This window comes from Myripristis murdjan, chromosome 15, assembly GCF_902150065.1.
Source record: "Myripristis murdjan chromosome 15, fMyrMur1.1, whole genome shotgun sequence".
Taxonomy (NCBI): domain Eukaryota; kingdom Metazoa; phylum Chordata; class Actinopteri; order Holocentriformes; family Holocentridae; genus Myripristis; species Myripristis murdjan.
In genome coordinates, this window is record NC_043994.1 from 1,625,744 (window position 1) to 1,650,488 (window position 24,745).

Here is a 24,745-nt window from a genome sequence, read left to right on the forward strand (position 1 = left end):
TGACGGTGCACACTGAAGCAGCATCACCGTGCTTGCTTGACAGCTGTCATGACATTAGCCATCACCCACACACAGCTGTGCACTGTAAGGTTAATAAAAACATGAATTCCAAACTGACCAGTCAGACTCAGGTCACAAAGTCAAATTCATTAGGTTCACATCAAGAATTGCATACAAAGGAGATCTGAATGGTAATTAAAAAGGTTAAATTCCTTGTGGGTTTTTTTCTTGTGGTATACACACCACTCTGGGAAAAATCCTATCCATGTCACATGAAGGAGGGGCCACTTCCACCTGTTCTGAAACTAGCAAGACTTGAAAGGTTGAGAGGGCTTTGCAGACAAATGTTCAGCATAGCTTTTAATACTGATGGAGGTGAAAGTGGCTCCTCTAGTTATCAGAACTGATTGGTTTGTCCATGGCATGGACAAACATCTCTCTAAAGTGGCAAATCACAGGGATTTTGAAGACTCATCATTACTTAAGAGGCATGACCCTGGTATGGAGGCTACTTTCTACATAGCCCCGGAGTTTTCAAATGTTACGGACATAACAATTATAATTAAGTGAAAATGCAAACAAATACCAAAGACCAGACGTAAAATGCCATTTGTTTTTTTAAATTGACCTTTGGTTTCTTTGTTTACATTGGCTATTAGCAAGAGTATATAGTTCCAGAGTTGGAAGAAACTGACAAATTTTCAATGTTAACCCTCCAAGCTTTTTAAATGGAATAGCACTACTTTGCTAGAAACAAGTAGAAATGCTCCAAAGGAAGTACAGACCATCAAGATACTGCTACATTTCAGGAATAATGATCATTCCTACCTGTGTCTGACAAAATAGCTGTGTGTTGCTTGCATTTAACAAGGCCTTATTTGGTCGACTCACTAAAGCTTAAACGCAAAATACACTGAGAATCATGTTTGATATGGCATTACTACATAAATGAAAGACACTTTCTCTTCCCACCGCACCAGTCTATACATAACCTCATAACCTTAAAAGAGCAAGTGAACAACAAAACATTAAAGCTCAGTGCTTCTGACTGCATGAAGTAGTATTATTGGGCTATACAACTAATAAAATTGAGTAAAATCAGAACTTGTGGTGAGAACACCTATATGGAATTAAGAATATAATATAGCTTGTAGATAATAATAAGTGATGGACTTATATTTACCAAAGAATCTACAAACTGAAGTTAATTTTGATTTATCTAAATGGTACAACCACAACTGCTGTGGAAGCATTATACCAGGTCTCATAGGTGCTGCCATGAAATGAGGTGATGAATAATGATGGAACATGTGCAGCATGTGATAGTCCACACATTTTGAAAAATGTGATATTATCCCCGACCACCCTCAGCCATCATGTAGGACAGCAGTGGTACCACGACTTCCACCCCCAGCTAACATTCTTAAAAATAACCACCTTAAGGCACTCAAGTTAACAAAAGTGTTGTTCTAACTAAACTGCATATACAATATTTTTCTCATGTGACAGTTTATATCTGTCTTTTTTTCAGAGAGATCTGGTAGCTTGTGCACTTACTGTATCACTCTGCACCAGAGGAGCAGTCGCCACCACACACACACACACACACACACACACACACACAAGTAGACTGCTTGATTTTGCTGTGGTTTGTTTTCCAGCTACTCTGTGGCTAGCTCTGCTTCCCTCCGTCACACACACATTTCATGAACCTTTCAGGCACCTGCCAGCCACTATTTTAACTATAGACAAATAGTTCTACCTCTGATTTAAAAAAAACAAAAAAAACAAAAAAAAAAACATTATTATCATTATCATCATCATCATCATCATCATCATCATCATCATCATTTCCAGTCATGCTTTTTGTTTGTATCATTTGGGGCTGTAAAAAATTATGCTAAATAATCAAACTCAAACTTTGTTCATTTAAGTGGATTAATGTGGTTCTTGGCCAAAATGTTAGCTGGGGGGAAGTCCAGCTCAGTGGCAGGAGGCTAACAGTTAGCATTTGGAGCATCCAGCCAGCATCCAGCACTCAGTAACACTGAGAGAAAAGTAGCACTACTACTGTGCTACAGAACAGCTGGGGGGAAGTGAAATAACAAATTTTTCAAAATAGGTGACCTATCTGTTTAACAGTTGAAAAAAGTCATACTAAAAGGTTAACTTTTTAACATGTTACATATTAGGCACCCAATGTAATTCCCATCTAAAACTGAATAAAATGTAACAGTGAAACCACAATGTGGTTGTGGCTGGAACAAAAAGAATTGAAGACAGAGAAATTATGTGAACAGTAAGAGCATTAGCTGTTTCTCTCACTTTGAAAAAACAACACATTAGCTGAAACCTTAGAACAATTTGCACTTAGTGAGGGAGAGCACAATTCTCAACTTGTTGACTCATGCCACACACCCCATTTCACAAATTGGATTCATTAATATGCAAAAGCTGTTAAGTTCCTAGGACGTTAAGATGGGGCTGGTGTCAGGTTGCGTGGTGCAGCTTGGCTCCAGAGAAGCTCAGCGTAAGACAGTGCAGAGTTATTCCTGCTTGACGTCTCCCTTTAACTTCCTCTTGACACGGGAGTACGGGCTGATTGTGTCATCCATGATGAAGTCATAGAGGACCTTCACCCATGAAGTGTAATGTGGCAGATCATCATAGTACTCTGCTGCAATCTTCTTCACCTATGTAGCAAGTAGAAAGGAAACATGCTGTCTTTAGATTAGCGTTTCTGATTTCAAAGAGGCATGGTAGGCCTAATCACTGGCCTGAAATTTATGTCAAGTTATTGAGAGATTGGCAAAAGGAGCTTACAAAGATGTATATTTGTTGACATTATTGTGCAAATAATTATTTTTACAAGAAGTGGTATAAAGTCAGCTTTTCACAGTGCAGCAGTCCTTAATCAGATAAGGCCAATAAATAAACCTCAGCAGTCAGCATACTAGTGCCCTCATCACATGGATCTTAATGCAAAGGTCAATTGGAGAGCTAGGAGAGAGACATTTGAAATGGCATGTATTTCATAAGAACAGCTGGGTCAAAAATGTCAAATGCAAAAAGTCCTATAGCGTTAAGTGAACATTGAATGATTAACACCTCAATACAAAAACATTCACAAAATGTGAGTGCAGCTTTGTTAGGGACCGGTGGTGTAAAGTAACAAAGTGGAAATCCTTTGTTACTGTACAGATTTTTTTTTTTAACTCTGTTTACTTTCACTTTCACTTCACTGCATTCTGAAAATCAATGGCACAATTTTACTCCACTACAATTTCCCTGACTATCTTAGTTAGCTGCTATAAAATAATAGGGGTGAGCCGGATTCATTATCGATAATGTGTTTTTTCCTCCAAGGACTGCTGCCTTACCAATATGGAGACATTTCCCCAAGAACACTGCATTCACAATGTAACCTCTGGAGAAATGCTTTCAAGAACAAACTCTGAACTTATCTCTACAGGGAAGAGAGCATTTCTTCTAAGATGACCTAAATACCATGTTGGCGAAATTTTATTGGTTATACCATGATGTCCAATTTCTCCTGATTGCAGCATGAGCAGAGTTTTGCCTGCTCTCTGTTGTTGCGGCCTACAAATGTTTTTTTCTCCTTTTAATTTCTTAAGTGAACTACATCTGTATTTTACTAATTAATACAGTAGCAACTTCAGCAAGCACTGAGGTAAAAGTCAGTTACATTTTGGATTTACCTAGTATTGTAGAGTAACTTTCATTTTTACTTGAGTGATTTTCAAATGAGGTATCTTTACTTTTATTAAGTAGGCCTATGCATTTTGAGGGACTAATCTCTGAAGTCAGAGGCACTGTTCCAATCTGAATACCTGTGCCACAGTCTAGGTATTCAGTGTGACTGTCCTCCAAGTGAGACATGCAGTGTGCACAGGGAAAGTGTTAACATTGTGCCAAGGACAGAGTGGACTGTGGCCACCATAAGGCTTGACAGAAAGTTTGTCAATGCAGTTAGATTCCTCTTAGTCCAAGGTTCCAGTTCATTTTTTTTTTTAATTTCATCAAGCTGTGCTAAACTGATCTGGTTCTCTTTATTTGTGGTTCTCTCTATCTGTTGTGCCTCCAGACCATGCAGTCATGGCTTTCTCAGGGTGAGAAGTTAGGATGTTCCAGCTCTAATATGTTCAAATGCATTTATCTTGTTTTCCTAAATTAATGGGAGTTGTCCATTTTAATAAACTCTATTTGTGTGCCCTGTCATTCCCAGTCCTCAAAATATACATGCATTAGGTCAAGTAGATTTAGTCAAGTATAATGCTGGGAATATGTGGTCTCCTTCTGTCACTTTGGGGCAAACAATATGTTTTGATCCTGCCCTAGGATGTTGGGTTTCTCTCTTTTAAAAAACATAAAGGGATCTTTGGGCAAACTGTTACCTAACATGTTAACTTGTATGAGCGGACAGTTCCCTTTAATGGTTCAAGGGGATAACATTATGAATAACATAACTTATAAGATTATGAAATTGCTCACTATGTCAGCCTGTTCACAATTTAATAGTCTTTAGGTCATGTCACGTATTCAATCCTGTGTGCTCTACTTCCCCTCTCTCTACATATTATAATTGTCTGTTCCACTCAAGGGCAATTTAACTCATTCATTTATTTACCGACTCATTTACCTGCATTTTATCTTTCTTCAAAGGCCATTGTCCTGTTGAATGTAATTCTTCCTTGTTAAAAATCTAAGTCGAATGGGTTTTTTTTATGGCTGGTGTTATCTTTACAACTGTAGTGTAATGTAATTTCAACTTTATAGCCCACTATACCGCAGGTGCTAGACACTAAAACAGGACCGGAGCTCAATTTCTCACAATATAAACTCAATATAACCAGATTATCTGGTTTAATTTTGTGATAGTCATATTTTTCTGTCAAAAGATTTAACGCTTTGAAACCTAAGAAAAGTCACTTAATTCCAGGAGTTGACAAGAAATACAAGAAAACTATTTAAAAATGTATAATAAATACATGTATATATTATAATATATAGTGACAATGACACAATAATTATGATTTTGTCCTTAAACCGCCAGTTTTATACATTGTCACCCCATTTTCAAAGGCGCTATACACACACACACACATATACATACACATATAATTTACTTTTCTTTTCACTGTGATTGAATATGAATTATTTTTTTAAGTATTTTTTGCGCAAAAAAATACTAAAATTGTTACATCTGTGAAACAGCATTATCAGACTCAGCTGCACATAATGACATTTGTTGTACTAACCATGGGTAGCCTGCGTCCTGGGATGCTAGGGAAGTCATGGTGTTCGTTGTGATAGCCAACATTGAAGGTAAGAAGGTTGAGGGAACCATAGTAGGAGTAGGTCTCGTGGCCCTTGAGGAACATATAGTGCTCAGCAATGAAGTGGCCGGAAATGGGGTGCAGGCCCATTCCTAGCATGGAGCCAGCCAGCATGTAGACCACAGGCTTGGCACCCCACAGCCAGTACAGGAAAATGTTGAAGGAGAACTGGATGGCAACATTAGCCATCTCCAGCTGAGTGATTGGCTTGGGGTTGATGCAGAGTGGCCGAATGGCATAAAACAGCGGCTGTAGAATGATCCAGATGAATTTGCGAAAGCGTGTGCAGAAGAACCACCCTTCAAACTCAGTGGGGATGTCTACATCCACACCGTCTCCACCCAGGTAACGGTGGTGGTCCAGGTGGTAGCGCTTGAAGGAGGCCGAGTAGGGCAGACCAATGGGCAGGTTGGCAAACATGGCAAAATAGCGGTTCCACATGGCCTTGTTGTTGCCAAAGGCTGTGTTGTGGGAGATCTCATGAATGGCAAGGGTCATTGAGTGGTTGATACAGCTTCCAAAGGCGTAAGTCCAGAACAAAACCCATTTCCAGTCCAAGTCTTTGACCAGGAAGAATGCTAGAAACTGGATAGCCACCATCATACACACAATCCATTTCAGCCTCGGGTCAGGACCCATCAAAGACTTGATCTCCGGGTATTTGGCTGTGGAGTTAAAAAAAAAAAAAAAGAAAAAAAAAGAAATGAAACTCAAGTTTATTTTTCAATACATTAGTCTCCTCCTGATTTAACCAAAACTTAACTTTTCTTTCTTTACTTTTTTTTTTACTATAATGAAAAAAGAAATTTAGAGCTAAGAAATTTCGCTAATGCAACATAGAAAAGGTACATATGAATAAGAACTAGGATTGCTGAATAAGTATTTAAATTACCCAATTCACTATTTGTATACAAAAAAGCAGACACAGCAAAATGAATCATTAGGCCTATTGTGATGGCAATGCTTTGAAATGATGATTACAAATGATTTCATTAATTCTGAGCACAAGTCACGTTTCAATTTGTGATCTAGTTGTTTCTGAAACTGATACCAACATCTTTGTAAGGAATTCAAGTGTATTCAAGGAATTAAAAGGAAAATGAGCATAATTTTCCCGTATTAAAAAAAGATAGGATGGGCACTCTTCATCCTTTTTAAAATGTTGATACCCATTTATAACTCTACTGCTAGCTTTCTTGTGACAACAGACTTAACACTGCTTGCTTCTTGCGTGAAAATAAGAAACTCACACATTCAAACTTTCTTAAAATTGCTCATAAAAACTGTTACTGAACATTTATAACATATTGCAAATGAACGCAGCAGCACAGCTAACCTTGCAGCAGAACAGTGTGAATGTATACCAGGCCAAGTATTATCACAAATGCTAATTAAAATTTGTTAGAAAGCATGATTGAGAGGACAATTTCAAGATATACTGGATTGTGCTGTTTGTTTCCCTTTTTTGTTAAGATTATTTTTTTTGGCATTTCTACTTTATTAGACAGGTACAGCTACAGTTATTAGACAGTTTTTGTCACCCTAATTATACTGATAAAAGTCTCAACAATTTACTGATCCTTCACATTCAATCATGTCATGAAGCTTTGTGGCTTGACATTGGGTAGCTAATAGCCACGGACAACAAATAATTACACACAAGGATATGACAGAGACCTGAAAAATAAGTTGAACTGCATGTCAAACTGCAGACCTGTCAGCCTACACTGCATAGTTTTTGAATCTCACCTCTCTGACCCAGTCGACAGTGGCAGACTAAAAGTATGCTGTAAAGCATTTTATCAGAACTTGTTTATCTTTATGGCTGATAGGAGACTGATGACTGGGGCATTTAAGGTCACTTTCAGTACTCTCAGAAGCTACTGAACCCTCTGTTTAACTGTTTCACTTTTTTCACAAAATCTATTAAGATTTTTTTTTTTTTTTTGTGCAAATTTTCCTGTAATGCTTTACTAATTCTTTGCTTTTATGTATTACCTTTCTTTGGCGCCAATTTTCAGGTTATTTACTTGTAACATTTTACTAATTTCTGGCTAATTTCATGGTCATTTCTTGCTAATTTGCGCTGACATTTAAATCATTTTAATAATTGTAAATACAGTTTTCTTGTAAATTTTTAATGTTATATTTTTAGGCAAATGGTATGGCAATTGTTTGCAAATCTCTCAATTTTATGTCTATATTTTACGCTTATTTTATTGTAATTTTTTCCTCAAATTTTCTTGGGATGATTTTTGCTAATTTGCTCATTGCCTTTTTTCTGCATGTTTGTGAAAGAAATCAGTTCAGTTTGTTTAGGTTTCAAATGGTTCAAAGTCTTTAAAAAGTGTGCAAATTAGTTCAGTGAATGTGCTCAAAACTGAAATCGTGTGACCTGGAAATTAAATGTGGGTGCACTAGTGTGCCTTTCTTGGTGTGACTTTATTTCATTAGGATAACAGAATGAACACGGCAATGTCTCTCCTGTTGCCCAACCAAACCAGTCAAAAAGGATCTTGGAGATCACCAGGAAGCCCAGGATCATTGTGACACAACTACACAGTTTCATGACAGAGATTCTGTGGTCTCATGAAACTCCTCTGAAGACATGTCCTAATTTGTCTCTGCCTTTTTAACATTTTGAGACTTCTGGAACAAAAAATAGAGCCTCTGTGGGAGAAAAGAATGGGGAAAGAATGTAATGATGGACCTTTACTCATTAAAAACCGTGTTTTTCTCTAGTTGCCATGCGCAAATAAAACAAGGCTGTCTGGTGCAGAGTTAATTTTATAGGTGAGTCCCACATTGTCTGTGCTGTTGCATATGCTCAGCACTCAGACAACTACACCCTGAATGAATTAGACTGATCAGAAGGGAGTGGCACCACCCGGTGACTAGTGGGGTGCACGCCTGCAGCCCACTAGAACAAAAGGATTTACTTGATAATCTTAGGGGAAAACCACAATATTGTCCCTAAATATTGGCTATCGGTGTCCTGGATTGCTAATAATTGGTATTGGCCCTGAAAAATCAATATCGGTCAGTGCCTAATTTGATTCTCATTTGCTTTTACATTAACAAAAGAGCCTGCACAAAGTGCTTGTGTCAAGAACTACAGTGATAGTTCTGGCTTGGTGAGCAAACTGCTAAAGGACAAGTTGCAGCAAAGACCTCCTACATCCTGTGTGAGGCCCACATTGTTCTGCTTCTCTCATCACAAGGCTGAACTGTCAGTAGTCGGCGGGGCCTGAGGCATGTGATTGCATAAAGCCAGAGATGGGCAGTATTTTAATTAAATGTATTTAAAATATGTATTTAATTACTTTTGAGTATTTTGGAGTTTGGAAGGAAAAATAAGATGCAATTTCTAACAAAATACTGAGCTTGTATTTGTGTATTTTAAATATTTAAAAAATACTTAAAGTGTCTGTCTGCATGAGAGTGTGTATCTTTCAACAAAGTCTGGCTATATTACATAAATACATTTAGAGGTTACACACCTTTTTTTTAGGTCACTCCCACTGCCACACCGTCTTTGCCAGTTGGCACTGACAGCTGTACTTTGGCTAATGACTAACGTTTCCTCAAAATCTTATGCAAGTCGCTGAATCAATTTAGAATAGGGTTGCCAGGAAGACCAGTTCCTTCTCCGCCTCTGATTGACCTTAACCAACCAAACCAACAAAGGCAACAAATACACCCCCCTACTTTGCCTCTGATTGGCTTAATCAGAAGCAAAGTAGGGGGGTGTGCAGGCCCAACAAGATGATTTAGTCTCCCCGAATACTAGCCAATCAGAGGCAGGGTAGGGCATGTCTTTGCAGAATGAGGGTGGGGAAAAATAAGGCAACTCATTGCACTTACATTTATTACTCTTGAAAAGTGCTGAATCTGCTAAAGGTCTTGCTGTCATCTAAAAGATAAACATGGCATCACCGTGGCCTAACTACATCCCTAACTTCGCAACTTATTTGTAAATAAGAACTTGTTCTTAATGATTTGCCTGGTTAAATAAAGGTTAAATAAATAAATAAAAAGCATCCCACAGGTGATAAGAACAGATGTCAGTGCAGCAGCTTGCTTTTGTAGCAGAAAAATAACAGAGAAAAGAAAAATGGAGAACAACCGGCAGTACTGGTCAAACGAGGACATTAGAGCTCTGATCACTATCTGAACAGAGGATAATGTCCAACATCAAATCAGTGGCCTTTTCTGATATAAAGGATGTTATGTAATGTATAGTGAGAGAGCTGGCAGTTGTTGGGATTCAACTAACAATGGGACAGGTCTGTGATAAACTGGAAAAACTGAGGTCTAAGTACAAGGCAGCTGAAGTACACAACACACAGACACATCCAGAGGGAAAAAAATGAAAATCGCATGGTACGTAGTTCTCCTGTAGTTAGACGGTGCCAGGTCTGTAGACTTTAATCACTACTTCCCACTTGTGTGCATGGACAGGACGAGACTGTGGGGCTATTGGCACAAGAGTGGAAACAAGAATGTTTTTTATTCTTGTGGCTGGAGGCCAAGGACCATTAACACTGCCTGGCTCAAAAGGCCCGTTTCCACCGCCGGAACCTCGGGGTAATTTTACGGGGCCGTTGTCGCGTGTCTCCACCGCCGGAACTACCCCGAAGGAGAGAGTTCAGGAACCTTTACAGGGGCTAAAAAACAGCCCTGCCTGGGGGTAGGGACTCTGGGCGGCCCCGAAAAAACTCCTGGGTTTACTCACAGCGTGATGTGGTGTCAACAGAAAGCAGGCAGCCCTAGCAACACGGCCAACACTACCAAGCTAACGCTAACGTGCTAGCTAATGTTAAAAACACACTTTTTAGCCGGCATTTTAGGGGCACTAACGTTAGCTTTAGCGGGCGTTAGCTAATGCTAAAAACACACTTTTTAGCTGGCATTTTTAGGGGCGCTAACGTTAGCTTTAGCGGACGTTAGCTAACATTAACAACAGGCTTATTTAACAACACGCATTTTGATGCCCCAGTCATGGTCGCGCAACCGCCTGCTAACTTTACAGGAACCTTCCTCCTACTCGGCCCTCTCAGTGGAGACACGGCAGGTGAGAGGGCTGAGCGAGAGGACGTTCATGTAGTAGCTCCTGCCCCCCAAATACTACCAGGAACATTCTGGTGGAAACGGGCCTAAAGATAGCCCTAGCTTGCAGTGGCATGACAGTGGAAAGATGGCTATTGAGGCTACTAACAGCCTAAAACGTAAAAATATACATCTGTACAGATAGTGTTTTTATAATTTTAAATGACATGTATTTAAATACATTTTATCATACAAGCATTTTGTATTTTATTTTGATACAACTGATGAATGAATACTTGTAATATGTAACAAGATATTTTTTGATGTATTTGTGCCCATCTCTGAATGCAGCTAATCTCTTTGCAGGCAGCAGCAAAGGCCTGAATAGGGCTGTGTAGCAAGCTCAAAAAATGGCTTACAAGCATAAAGTTAGTAAAATGTAACTAGAGTAGAGTGCTGACCAGGCCATATATTTTTGTCCAAACCCTACCCGAGCGTGAGAGCGTGGTAAATGAGCCCAACCCAGACCTGACAGGCATTCTTTTGTATGTCCAGACCTGACCCAAGCCTCAGTTTTTGCTTGACGTCAGCCAGGCTACATTTTCCTCCTGAACAGCCTATGTGTTGCCCACAGCATCGTCACGTAAACTCCAGCACTATACAGGAAGTTGCACAAAACAGACAGTAGGTCCATCATTTTTATAATACACTAAAATAATGCCTATGTGACCCAACCTGACCTGAACCCGAAGATAATTTCTAAATTTTTGTCCAGACACGGCCTGACCCGTCAGGTCCCGACAGACTTGGGTTGGGTATCCACACTCTAAGCTAGAAGCTAGGGATTCTGACATTTAAGAGTCTACTGGTTCTCATACACTATTTGCAAATGCAAATAAGAAAACAAAGACTTTGTTTTCAGGCTCACTATGTAATATGCTGCAATGCCTTGAATGTCTCACTTCTGACCTCAGCAGGGAGTATAGTCCCCTGACATGAATAATTCAGCTCAGGAGACACCTCGGTTTGAGTGTCTTTACCCATGGCTGTCTCAACACAATAGCAAAACTTTCCACTGACTGATCAACTTAAGTGGCTAATATGTTTAACAATGACAAACTACATTAGGGGAACAAGGGCTGCACAGAGAAGCCACTCAAATTACTCAATCATTCAAGACAAGTCCATGTGATCACAGGGGACAATGAAAGAGTACCTAAAGCTCACTAGGAGTCATGAATCAAAACAGTGACATTCAAAAGTGTCTCTCTATTTATTTATTTTTTTTTTTTTAAGATTTTTTTGTGTGGCATTCCTGCTTTATTTTAAAGTCACAGTGGAGATAGACAGAAAAGGCAGGGGAGAGAGAGGGAATGACATGCAACAAGGGACCTGAGGTCGGATTCGAACCGAGGTCACTGTGATCGGGAGTCGGGACTAAGCCCGGTGCATGGCACGCACTCCTCACCGGTGAGCGTACCCCTCAAAAGTTTCTCCTTAACGCCAACAAGCAAATCCTCTGTCCAGAGAAAGCTGGAGTGGCCAACATTAGATCTTTACTCTCACATCCCTTTGGTGTTCTTTGGTATAAAGAAATCACCGTCCACTGAGTTGGTACAACATAAGCATGCTGTGTGCAGCTGGCATTAAGGCATGCTGTTTTTTGGTACTTAGGGGGCCACCATGTGATGTTAGTAGGTAGGTAGATACTTTATTCATCCCGCAGGAAATTCACATTAGTTAGTAACCTTGGTGCCGCTTTAAGCTAGTTTTGGAGGCCCCTATCTTGGCAGTGTAGTTTGCTGTCACAGAGGGCGGTTGCACCCTCCTCCTCAGTCATGTAACAGTCACGGGACCACTGCAAACAATCATTAGCCTACTCTACCCAATCCGAAACTTCTCAGCTAACAGTTTGGCCAAAGGGTTAATGGACTGTTTAATTTTCACCTAACTTAACTGTCAGACAAACAATGCACTAGACAGACTTTGTAGGCCACGTAAATGCCTGCCCAAACGTGACAAATGCCTGCTTAGGGACACGTTTAGTAAACTGCACCAATGTCAGAGACCCACGATAGAAAACGAGTCAAGTCGTTCTGCCGTGGAGGTAAAACAGTAGCGGCTTGTCTGTGAGAAGCCTCAGTGTCATGGTGGTCATTCCAGGGAGTGGCACCAAGACTTAGCGGTAGTGCTTTGCGAACATAATAACTAAGTTGTCTGTGTAACTCGTACCTCAAGTTTTAACAACTGTATATCTATATCAGTAATCGATTATGGTTGTAAATGTAAGTCGTTTAGACGGCAGGACTTGGGGGTGCTAATAATTAGCTAAAGTTAAATACGGATAGGATGGAGTGAAACGGAGACGTAAGCTAACGTCACGTAAGCACGTTAGCGTTTGGGGGCACAAAATGTACAGATAAATAAATTATTATATCTTAGGAGCCACTTAATACAAGTAGTGATGGATGGTTGAGATAACGTTGACTCACCTAGGATCTCTTTCCTCCTGTCGGCATGCGGCTGGTCCGTATAAACCCATTCATAATCATCACGGCCGACCCGGTTTCCCATGTCTCAGAGGACGGTTACCGACTGTTCTACAAGGGCGTCTGATAAAAATGTTTTAGACAGGTAACGTTATTTTAGAAGAGAGGTTTTCTCCTTGCACAGCGATAAGTTTCTCCCCTTTCCTCTCTGCAGCGGGCCGCCTCCGTGTCACACGAAGCAACTTCCTGTCGAGCAGGAGGAGAGACCTCAATATTTTACTAGCGGAATCCAATCGAATTACGAGTGCTCTTATGTCACAGCAAGCCAACGACCCTTATCGGTCAATGTTCAAAACGAGCAGATATGCATTAGAATTATTAGCAAGGTGATAACTTTGCATATACACGGCGACGCTGAATGGGCACTGTAGCTGACGATTAAGAGTCTTTTTAAATTCTCCAGTACAACGTGAAAAAACTACAAAGGACCGCCGCTGTCCGGTGTTAGGGGATCCGCCAGGCGCTTCCGTTATGCAATGACGTAACTGTTTGCCGAGCAACATTTAACACACACGTTATACCTTTATCTTTAAAATGTCCGTGTTCAGTGGTTGTAGAAAATGTTTTCATGCTGACTGAATAACAATTTGGTTATTTGTAAATATTTGAAATGCCAAGTGGAACTGTGAACGGGTGAAAATGCTAGCGCGGAGGATACAGCGGCCCCTCTCTCTCTCTCTCTCTCTCTCTCTCTCTCTCTCTCTCTCTCTCTCTCTCTCTCTCTCTCTCTCTCAAATGAGGGGAAACAACTGCGTAATTCATTCCAGTGCAGTCACACAACCAAGACCTGACATATATCCCATATTACAAAAAAGAGACTGAAACTACACTGAAACTATTGAAAACAAAATTAAAAGTAAACATTCTCCAAAAATCAAACTAAACTAAACTACACACCTTTTAAAAAACAATTAATAAACAAAAATTCAAAACAAAATAAAAATTCAAACTAATGAAAATGTAAATAATAACCTTGATATGGACGTAAGTTGGCACTGACAGCATTTAAAAGGTCTAACTCCCTGTTTAAGTTTGGATTCAGAGCATTTTGTTGCAATGTTTTTTTTCTCTTTCTTTTTTCGCGTAATTCATTCCTGATACCATTTACATGAATATAGGAACCTTTCTTCTAGGAGTTCACAGAAGCAAGGAACATTATGTAATAACGACAAATTCTGTGGCCTAATAACTCTCCAGAATGGAACAGCATTTACATTATTTTGTAATAACATCCTTGTTTTATAATAATAATAATAATAATAATAATAATAATAATAAAAACAGTGACCGCTGAAAAGATAACACCTCGCATTTTGCTCGGCTGTGTCTTTTTTTTTTTTTTTTTTTTTTTTTTGACGAAAACGTAATGAAAAAACGTAATTTCTGTCTTCATTTACGTCAAGTGCCACACCTTATTATTTACTTGATTGTAAGATTGCTTCCTCATTCTGTTAACAGTATCCAAGTGCAACTTGCAGACTCCAAAACAGACCCGTCTAAAGGCTGAATTATGCTTCCGCGTAGGAAGAGCGTACGGAGGTATGTTGGACACACAGGCGCTGCGTAGGAAATGCGTGCTTCGCACAACCCCCGTATGCTCTTCCTACGCTGAAGCATAATTCAGCCTTAAGACGCCCCCTGAGAGAGGTTAAGTTTAGAGGGGTCAATACAGGGGCGCCATATATGGGAGGAAAGTTAGGACAATTCCAAGGGCCCTTGCCTGACAGGGGCCCCAAAAAATAGGTAAAAACTAATATAAAATTATTAAACCATCATTGAGTAAATATATATATCTTTTTCATTGGGCCCAAAATTCCTGGCAGCGCCCCTGGGGCAATATATGATTGCAGGACTTTTTGAGTTTGTAAAGTTCTGGGAAAAAAGTAAATTTTTGCCAATACATTTATTAATTTATTTTTTCTTAAAAAGTACCCCTGAAATGTTATGTTTTTAGTAATTTCCAAGCTCAATCTCATACTGATTTCAGATATTTATTTAAAAACAGAGATGTTAACTGATTATTTGGTAAACTATGTTACGGACAAAAACAGTAAAGTTTTAACTTACACACCAGATATTAAAAAAATGCATTGTTCCTGGAAGAATGCATTTACCTACATGTTTAATTGTAATTCCCAATTAATAAAGAGAATTACCTTTTTTTTTTTTTTTTTTAATTATTATTATTATTATTAGTCACAGTTTGTCCATAACAAACACCATGTTCGAGCATAGGGGTGTCCATAAGTGCACGTGGCACCAGGACACCCTAGGCCGGAGGTCGATGATCGACTTTGTTGTCGTCTCATCTGATCTCCGGCCGTATGTCTTGGACACTCGGGTGAAGAGAGGGGCTGAGCTGTCAACCGATCACCACCTGGTGGTGAGTTGGATCCGCTGGCGGAGGGGGAAGCTGGACAGACCTGGCAGGCCCAAACGTACTGTGAGGGTCTGTTGGGAGCGCCTGGCTGAACCCTCTGTTAGAGGGGTCTTCAACTCCCACCTCCGGGAGAGCTTCTCCCAGCTCCCGAGGGAGGCGGGGGACATTGAGTCCGAATGGACCATGTTCTCGTCCTCCATTGTCAATGCGGCTGTTCGAAGCTGTGGCCGCAAGGTCTCTGGTGCCTGTCGTGGCGGCAATCCCAGAACCCGGTGGTGGACACCGGAAGTAAGGGATGCCGTCAAGCTGAAGAAGGGGTCCTACCGGTCCATGTTGGCCTGTGGGACTCCCGAGGCAGCTGACGGGTACCGGCAGGCCAGGCGTGCTGCAGCTCGGGCAGTGGCAGAGGCAAAAACTCGGAGCTGGGAGGAGTTCGGGGAGGCCATGGAGGAGGATTATCGGTCGGCCTCGAAGAAATTCTGGCAAACCGTCCGGCGCCTCAGGAGGGGGAAGCAGTACTCTGCCGACACTGTTTACAGTGCAGGTGGGGACCTGCTGACGTCGACTGGGGATATTGTCGGGCGGTGGAAGGAATACTTCGAGGGCCTCCTCAATCCCATCGTCACGTCCTCCGTTAAGGAGGCAGAGGCTGAGGACCCAGAGGTAGACTCGTCCATCACCCAAGCTGAGGTCACTGAGGTGGTTTGTAAGCTCCTCAGTGGCAGGGCGGCGGGGGTGGATGAGATCCGCCCTGAGTATCTCAAGTCTCTGGATGTTGTGGGGCTGTCTTGGCTGACACGCCTCTGCAACATCGCGTGGTGGTTGGGGACAGTACCTCTGGAGTGGCAGACCGGGGTGGTGGTCCCTCTTTATAAGAAGGGGGACCGGAGGGTGTGTTCCAACTACAGGGGGATCACACTCCTCAGCCTACCTGGGAAAGTCTACTCCAGGGTGCTGGAGAGGAGGATTCGGCCGATAGTCGAACCTCGGATTCAGGAGGAACAATGCGGTTTTCGTCCTGGCCGCGGAACACTGGACCAGCTCTATACCCTCCGGAGGGTGCTCGAGGGTTCGTGGGAGTTTGCCCAACCAGTCTACATGTGTTTTGTGGATCTGGAGAAGGCATTCGACCGTGTCCCTCGTGGTGCCCTGTGGGGGGTGCTCCGGGAGTATGGGGTCCGAGGCCCTTTGCTAAGGGCTGTTCGGTCCCTGTACGACCGGAGCAGGAGCTTGGTTCGCATTGCCGGCAATAAGTCGGACCTGTTCCCAGTGCATGTTGGACTCCGGCAGGGCTGCCCTTTATCACCGGTTCTGTTCATAATTTTTATGGACAGAATTTCTAGGCGCAGCCGGGGGCCGGAGGGAGTCCTGTTTGGGAGCCACAGGATTTCATCGCTGCTTTTTGCAGATGATGTTGTCCTGTTGGCCCCATCGATGCAGGACCTTCAGCAGGCACTGGGGCAGTTCGCAGCCGAGTGTGAAGCGGCGGGGATGAGAATCAGCACCTCCAAATCCGAGGCCATGGTTCTCGACCGGAAAAAGGTGGCATGCCCTCTCCAGGTTGGTGGAGAAGTCCTGCCTCAAGTGGAGGAGTTCAAGTATCTCGGGGTCTTGTTCACAAGTGAGGGAAGGATGGAGCGTGAGATTGACAGGCGGATCGGTGCAGCCTCCGCAGTGATGCGGTTGGTGTACCGGTCCGTCGTGGTGAAGAAGGAGCTGAGCCGAAAGGTGAAGCTCTCGATTTACCAGTCAATCTACGTTCCTACCCTCACCTATGGTCATGAGCTTTGGGTAATGACCGAAAGGACAAGATTGCGGATACAAGCGGCTGAAATGAGTTTCCTTCGCAGGGTGGCCGGGCGCTCCCTTAGAGATAGGGTGAGGAGCTCAGTCACTCGGGAGGAGCTCGGAGTAGAGCCGCTGCTCCTCTGCATCGAGAGGAACCAGTTGAGGTGGCTCGGGCATCTGTTTCGGATGCCCCCTGGACGCCTCCCTGGGGAGGTGTTCCGGGCATGCCCCACCGGGAGGAGGCCCCGGGGAAGACCCAGGACACGCTGGAGGGACTATGTCTCTCGGCTGGCCTGGGAACGCCTTGGGGTTCCCCCCGAGGAGCTGGCGGAAGTGTCTGGGGAGAGGGAAGTCTGGACGTCCCTGCTTAGACTGCTGCCCCCGCGACCCGGTCCCGGATAAGCGGTAGAAGATGGATGGATGGATGGATGGATATTATTATTATTCTAACCCCTTATTTCAGAGAATGCATTTAACGGTCTAGATATTTTCTTCAAAAACTTCTAAGAGTCATAGTAATTTTCTTAATTCAATTATTGTGATCTACATACTTCACAGCTACTAGGTTTCTAATCATTTTTATGTAGTGTTTAGGGAACAATTAAAAATTATTTTTCAATAAAAACATAATGGTAACCTAGTTGACAGCATGGTATCATAGTTGACAAAAGTACCAGAGTTGACTGGACATTAAAAAATATAATTATTTCTTTAGCATATAACATAATCATGAACTAAATTAACTATTTATTATTATTTTATGTTAGCAAGCTGCATCTTCCATCTCTTGCATTTAATTAAAACCATTTGGTATCATTGTGACATAACAAATAATACGACTAGTTTGTATGGATCACTTGCAAGTTTATTAACTGCAATTTTACAGACACATCACAAATTTTTTTTGACCAAATAAAACTGTAATCCTTTAACCTTCAAAAAACAAGACAAAAGTGTCATTAAATGCAAATCAAAAAATGTGAACACAGAAAATGGTAATTCTTTCAGTCAAAACACTGAACAAAATACAAAAGTGCTTTAATTCTGGTGCAAAACTTAACCAAATTATAGCTGCTGTGCAGCGATGGGTCGGACAGATGATTGGCCAAGACACAACAAAGACATGCAACATGGGGGCGGGGCTAATGAGACAATGCAGGGCAGGTGTGAGGACAAACAAGCTGACAAGACTATGGAGGAACAATAGGGACAAAATGAACACAGCAGACTAAAATATAATAAACATTATAACTGCTGTGCAGCAATGGCCGGGGCCAGGCAAGTTTAGGCAATTCTGAGCAACAAGAAGAGAATAGGAAGAAGAAAAGAAAGGTGGCATTCTAATGTGCATTTTGTATCAGCTGAGACTTGAACTCACAGTTTCTGGCATGAAGGACAACACTATCTCAGTGAGCTAATTGGCAAGTGTCTTTTCATGTGAGGCTTCACAAATTGACTAAGACAGTCACATGACAGCAGCTGCCTATGTATGGAAAGGCTGATTTCAAACCACTGTAAAATAAATAAATAAGTCATGAAGACAAAAATCTGACAATGATGATGTGGCATGGGACTGGACCTTTGTGCAAAGTTTGGTGAATTTTCGCATGTGGGAATGTTGCACAAGCTGAGGTTTGAACTCACAATCTTTGACACCGAGGCCTGGCCTCTATCTCACTGAGCTAAAACTTCACATGTAGTTTCACAAACTGACTGAGCCAATCACTGACCTGCAGGACAGCAGCCAGCCATGCATGGAAAGGCAAATTTTAAACAGCTGTCAAAAAGTCAGTTATTAAGACAAAAATCTGAAAATACAGATATTGCATCTAGACAACATGGAGATGTTGATCATTTGTTTTTAACAATGATTGATTTGCTCCATAAGTGAAAAAACTGATGTTTAAAAATGCCATTTTTGCATTGACTCCAATTGTTCACATGAGAGCAAAATTCAAAATGCTGTCAAAAATGCAGTTTTTGAGATACACATTTGAAATTCGCCACACATCATCTACCATGACTCTAGAATTTTGTCCATTTTTTTCATGAACATTGAACATTTATTTAGCGAGAATTTGCGGGTATATGTTTACAATACCATTTACAGTCAAACATTTTGATGCTTAGTAGGCTCAATTTTTGATAAATCAAAAATCTGAGAAACAACGTTTGTGTAGGACAGTCTGAAGATGCTCTGTATCAATTTTTGTGTCAATTGAGCAAAAATTGTGGGAGGAGATAGGTTTAATAAATTTTACAGTTTTTGAAAAAAACAGAGTGATGGACTTCATAATTTGCAATAGGTTTGAGTGCACAAAAGTTTTTTCAGTATTGGGGCTACAGTTTGATGAAAGTTGTGAAGTTGTAGCACATATGGTTGATTTGTTATGAATTTTCAAAGTTTTGAACTTTAGAGGCTTGCTATAGCGCCACCATCAGGACTATTGACTTGAGTTTGCAGCTGAGGTAATCTGGCATGGGACTGGCCCTTTGTGCAAAGTTTGGTGATTTTTCGCCCATGGGAAGTATGATTTCCTCGGAAGAAGAAAGAAAGAAAGAAAGAAGAAGAAGAAGAAGAACACATAGGAATACAATAGTGTCCTGGCAGCATAGGCTGCCCGGACCCTAAATAGCACATTAAACAAAGTAGTGCTCCATTCAGTCAAAATTCAGTCAAAAAGTATGCATCCCGTTTTGCAGGGTCGACATCTCTCCATGCACGGTAACAACGCTGTTTTTCTACAGCAGATAGGCATTTTCCTGAAAAACAAGTTTACTTTTTAAGAATATTGATTAAAAACAATGTTTTTTTTTAATTTACTGCAAATGTATTATATTAAATGAACTCCTGAACTAAAACTATAAAAGCGTGTCAAGAACATATCATGAGTGTCAACTATGTCACTCTTAGTCCACTAGGTTACCTTTACAGGGTAACATAGTTGACAGTATCATAGTTGATATTTTTACTATTTTCAGGCCCAAAGTCAACATTGCCACTTATAGCCAAACACCACATGGAATTTTTCCAGAGAGATCCTTCTAATTATGACATATATAATAGAGTAAAACTATCATTCAGTGTTATTTATAATGATATTACAGTATACTGTTGACATGCAATAAATACAGACTTGACTCACACACTACTTCATAATAAATAATTAAGAAAGAGGAGAGAGAACATACGTTAGACACTTGCCAGTCTTTTCTTCAAGAGGAAGTGACGTCATGTGGTGCAGGTCATGTGATTTGGAAAAAACACACCCCCTTGAGAGGTGTTTTTTTTCAGTCGGTAACTTAGTTGAAAGTGATTTCTCGGACACAGATAAAATGTGTTGTTTTCCATATAATATTTCATATATTGCCAAAAAATCTCACCTGCCATGATTATCTCAACTTCATAAAAATAAAATGATCAAAATAATTTTTGAATAAGCTCATTTTATTATTTTTTGGCTAATTAGAAGGTGGCTGTTATTTAGTTGACATTTTAGTGATTTCCAGCCTTTTTTTTTTTTTTTTTTTTTTTTTTTTTAAATAAGTGATTGTTTCCATAATAAATAATGGTGGTATTTGTCAAAACATGATCATATATAAACATAAAAAAAAATCATTTATTTTAACTTTTAATAAAAATGCGTGTTAGATACACTACCAGTCAAAAGTTTGGACACACCTTCTCATTTAATATTTTTTCTTTATTTTCATGACTATTTACATTATAGATTCTCACTGAAGGCATCAAAACTATGAATGAACACATGTGGAGTTATGTACTTAACAAAAAAAGGTGAAATAACTGAAAACATGTTTTATATTCTAGTTTCTTCAAAATAGCCACCCTTTGCTCTGATTACTGCTTTGCACACTCTTGGCATTCTCTCGATGAGCTTCAAGAGGTAGTCACCTGAAATGGTTTTCCAACAGTCTTGAAGGAGTTCCCAGAGGTGTTTAGCACTTGTTGGCCCCTTTGCCTTCACTCCGCGGTCCAGCTCACCCCAAACCATCTCCATTGGGTTCAGGTCCGGTGACTGTGGAGGCCAGGTCATCTGCCGCAGCACTCCATCACTCTCCTTCTTGGTCAAATAGCCCTTACACAGCCTGGAGGTGTGTTTGGGCTCATTGTCCTGTTGAAAAATAAATGATGGTCCAACTAAACGCAAACCGGATAGGATGGTGGGCCTCCCAGCATTAACAAATGAGGGTGCAGCTGAAGTGAACTACTGCTTTAGTTACGCCAGCACACACACACCTCCAAGCTCTGACATCATTATTCATCAAAGCACAGCGTGTGTGTATGTCTTACTCTACAGTTCACGGTGTAACCCCGTGACACTATCCCTGTTTTCACCTCCGACTCTCTCATTTCTCTGCTTACGCAGTCCCTCTATGTTAGCCACACACACACACACACACACACACACACGCTTTCACTCCCTCTGTCCCTTTCTCTTACTTTAACACACATTCACAATCACCCAGTGTCAGCACAGAGCAATATATTTAGAAATGTCAATAGCTCCGAGTGTTTCATTCATTTGAGTTATTCTGGACCCCTCGTGATAAAAGCTGCAGAGCTTGGTGTGTGTGCTTGGTGTGTGCTGGTACTTGGTACATTCTGAGGTTTTAGGTGAGGTTTTATACATTCCACACAGCCAACGAAACAAAAATACACCCAAGTGAAGAATTTGCAGTCAGTTATCCTTTCAAAATATTTAATTAGGGCTATAGGGCTTGCGGCTGTTGTAAATATGAGTGTTTTTAAAAACCTTTAAAAAACATTTTCTTGCTTTAGGGTGTGGCTATATTTTTCAAATACACTTTCCATAGAGAGAAGCTACAGTGGAGCTCAGTGGGAGAAAGAAATGTGCTCTACCTCTTCCATGCTGGATTTCTCCCTGTATGTTTGTTTAACATTGCTGAATACTGAGACACCATGGCTGAGTTAATTTAATCTGACGGTTGAAGATTTTGTTTTTCCTGGTTATCATTATTGCAGCTGTGTGGACAATATCTGTGATGTCAATGGATTCACTTTTGGCTAGTTAGTAGGAATGGGTGATGCCAGACTTTTTAAATTCAATACAACACTGATACTTTTTGTTAAAATTTTACCGATACCAATACAGACACCGATACTGATAAAATGGGTATCTCATTTTTCAAAATAACGGTCATTTTTAGGGACAAGAGGATCATTGCACGTAAAGGAAAATCATATGACACATACCGGCCATTAATAACAAATTTAATACAAAACCAAATCTGAGCACAATTTAAAAAAGGTCTGTGCCAATAAGACTACCACTGCTAAAAGTCCAGTTTTACAAAATAATAATAAAATAAATTAACAACTAAATAAATATGAATAAATATGAATATGAAATTAAAATACCAGAAACAGAAAATGTGCACATTTGCACTTTCTCTAAGACTTTTTCCCTATAATATCAATATGACTTGACAATAAAGTGAGGTCTGTACAGTGTACTGGATGTGGCAGCCTCTCCTTGCTTTTGTTCATTCTTTGAAACTGTTGGGGTGAGATTTTAAATGCTTAGAAAGATTACTGGTGTTACTGTTGGGTGGAGCTTTTTATCACAAATTGTGCATCTTGATGTGTTTTTATCAACGGGTGAAAAGTAACATCACACCACGCTGTGTTTTCTCGTCTCCATCCTCTCCATGATTCTGTCTGTATGACGTGGAAATGTGTGCACTCAATTCTCATATCATAGGTTTTCCATCGTCATGTGACATGGGCCAGCTTATATGTGCGGGCTGTTTATTTGCACAAACATTAAACAAAAGTACTGAAAACATTTGGAATTGTTGCAGCCATCCACATTTTGTTTTTATATAATTTTATTATCAATATATTTTTTAAAGGAATCGATGCCAAATGAGATTCCACAGTATCAATCTGTCCATCCCTACAAGTTAGCTGTGGAACAGAAAAAATGAAACATAAACCAACAAAACAGCATCAGGAATACAATGTAAATCTCCTAGGAGCAAGCCAAAAGCTGGATTTTCTCTATCAGTGTGGCTCTGACCTTCTGTGTGTAATGGTGGTTTGTCAACATCATCAAGAATAAACGTTACGTACAGTATCATTAAAATCTATTGGCTGAAGATAAAAAGATGCTAAACTCACACTGTTTGGAACAGGCATTGGCAGTGCTTTTCAGTTAAAATAATGAGAAATAGTATCTAAGACAACATCATGGTGAAAGGTTAGGAAATTAGTGCAACTTAACAGATTGTCCTCACAAGTATAACAGTGCAACATGTGTGTGCTTTCCAGGCTGGATCCAGACCACATGCCGCCGTCAGGCTATAACATGTTTGCATAGGGCCCCTGCTTTTCTCCTGACTCTTGACTACTGACACATCCAGCAACTTCTGTCTTGTAGCCAGTAGGGAAGTGTTTGACTTAGTTCTCTGGCACAAATAAAGCTATCTATTCATCATTTTTATACATAAAGATTTTTCTGCACTGCATCCATTTCACCCGTGAAGTATTCTTTACTTTTGTCAATACAGAGGCTAAAACATTGTTACACACAGTAGAAACAGTCATTCCTGATATTCCTGGGCTCCCCCTGTAGACAGCTAAGTTGTGTACAGGTTACATAACTAATGTATAACTATATAACACGTTTAAGTAACACGCCTGATGTAAAATTGATGTTAAAATTGCATCACAAATCAGTTTCAGTTGAAATGTTGCATTCTGAAAAAACAGAAAACAACTACAATGCAGTTGATGATTCCAGAAAAATGCCTGACAGGTGTTTTTGGTTTTCTTGAACTACAACTAATACAGTAGAGTAGAAACTCCTTTCAAGTTTCTAAATGCTCAGCAAAACAGGCTGATGACTCGTGCACTCTCTCATAATGATGACATTTATAGTTTATGAGTTATGACACACATGGAAATCAATGAAGCCCCATTCACTACCATTGTATGTATAAGTCAGCTGCTGTATACAGTACAAATGCCACTCAATAAATGCTCAGTATGGCAGACGAGCACACTCACAACACATAAATACAATACCAATCTAATCCGATTATCAGATGACAGCAATCACACATTTTCTTCAGGAAATGCTCCATTTTCTAGTTACATTATATTGTGAAATAAGCACTCAGTTTGTGGCACAAAGACTTCTAATATTTTAAAAATAACAACTGAGAACAGCAAAAAAGCCTCTGTCCTGCTGCTGCCTCATTTTCTCTTTTCCCTGTCTGCTGTTGTGCTCCTCTACAATGTAAGAGTAAGACAGACCCCTAATTGACTGAACACACTTGTGTATAGCTACTTTATACTGTGACTACAGGATTATCATATAGTCCTAGTCTAATCCTTGATACCATAATTGTCATTATAAATTTGATTTCTGCTATCACACCAAATACATATTTTGTGATGGCCTATTAATTTACTGGATGTGGACATTAAACATTTTACTAATGCTTATTTTTCAGAACACACTTAATTACATGCAAATTATGTAAGTGTAGCAGCTGAGCGTGGTGCAGTCAGTGCAGGTTAATTTCCTCAGTCACAGTCCCTGCTCCACTCCCAGCTTCCACCAAACATCTCTAGT

At 40.4% G+C, this 24,745-nt stretch overlaps 1 protein-coding gene across 1 annotated transcript; it reads right to left on the reverse strand.

The window, feature by feature from the left end:
- Positions 1–613: 613 nt before the first annotated feature.
- Positions 614–13,369, reverse strand: degs1 (delta(4)-desaturase, sphingolipid 1). The gene is made up of 3 exons (XM_030070740.1): positions 12,899–13,369; positions 5,280–6,022; positions 614–2,693 (listed from the first exon to the last, which is right to left on the reverse strand). The coding sequence occupies exons 1-3, from the start codon at positions 12,978–12,980 to the stop codon at positions 2,547–2,549; spliced, it is 972 nt and encodes a 323-aa protein (XP_029926600.1). The 5' UTR covers positions 12,981–13,369; the 3' UTR covers positions 614–2,546.
- Positions 13,370–24,745: the final 11,376 nt, after the last annotated feature.

What these genes read in the sequence shown, in the direction of transcription:
- degs1 (XM_030070740.1), bottom strand. Translation starts at nt 12,980, where the DNA reads ATGGGAAACCGGGTCGGCCGTGATGATTATGAATGGGTTTATACGGAC. An exon ending in CAGGAGGAAAGAGATCCTAG is followed by an intron (nt 6,023 to 12,898) that starts GTGAGTCAACGT and finishes TTAACTCCACAG; the next exon opens with CCAAATACCCGGAGATCAAG. An exon ending in CAGGACGCAGGCTACCCATG is followed by an intron (nt 2,694 to 5,279) that starts GTTAGTACAACA and finishes CTTGCTACATAG; the next exon opens with GTGAAGAAGATTGCAGCAGA.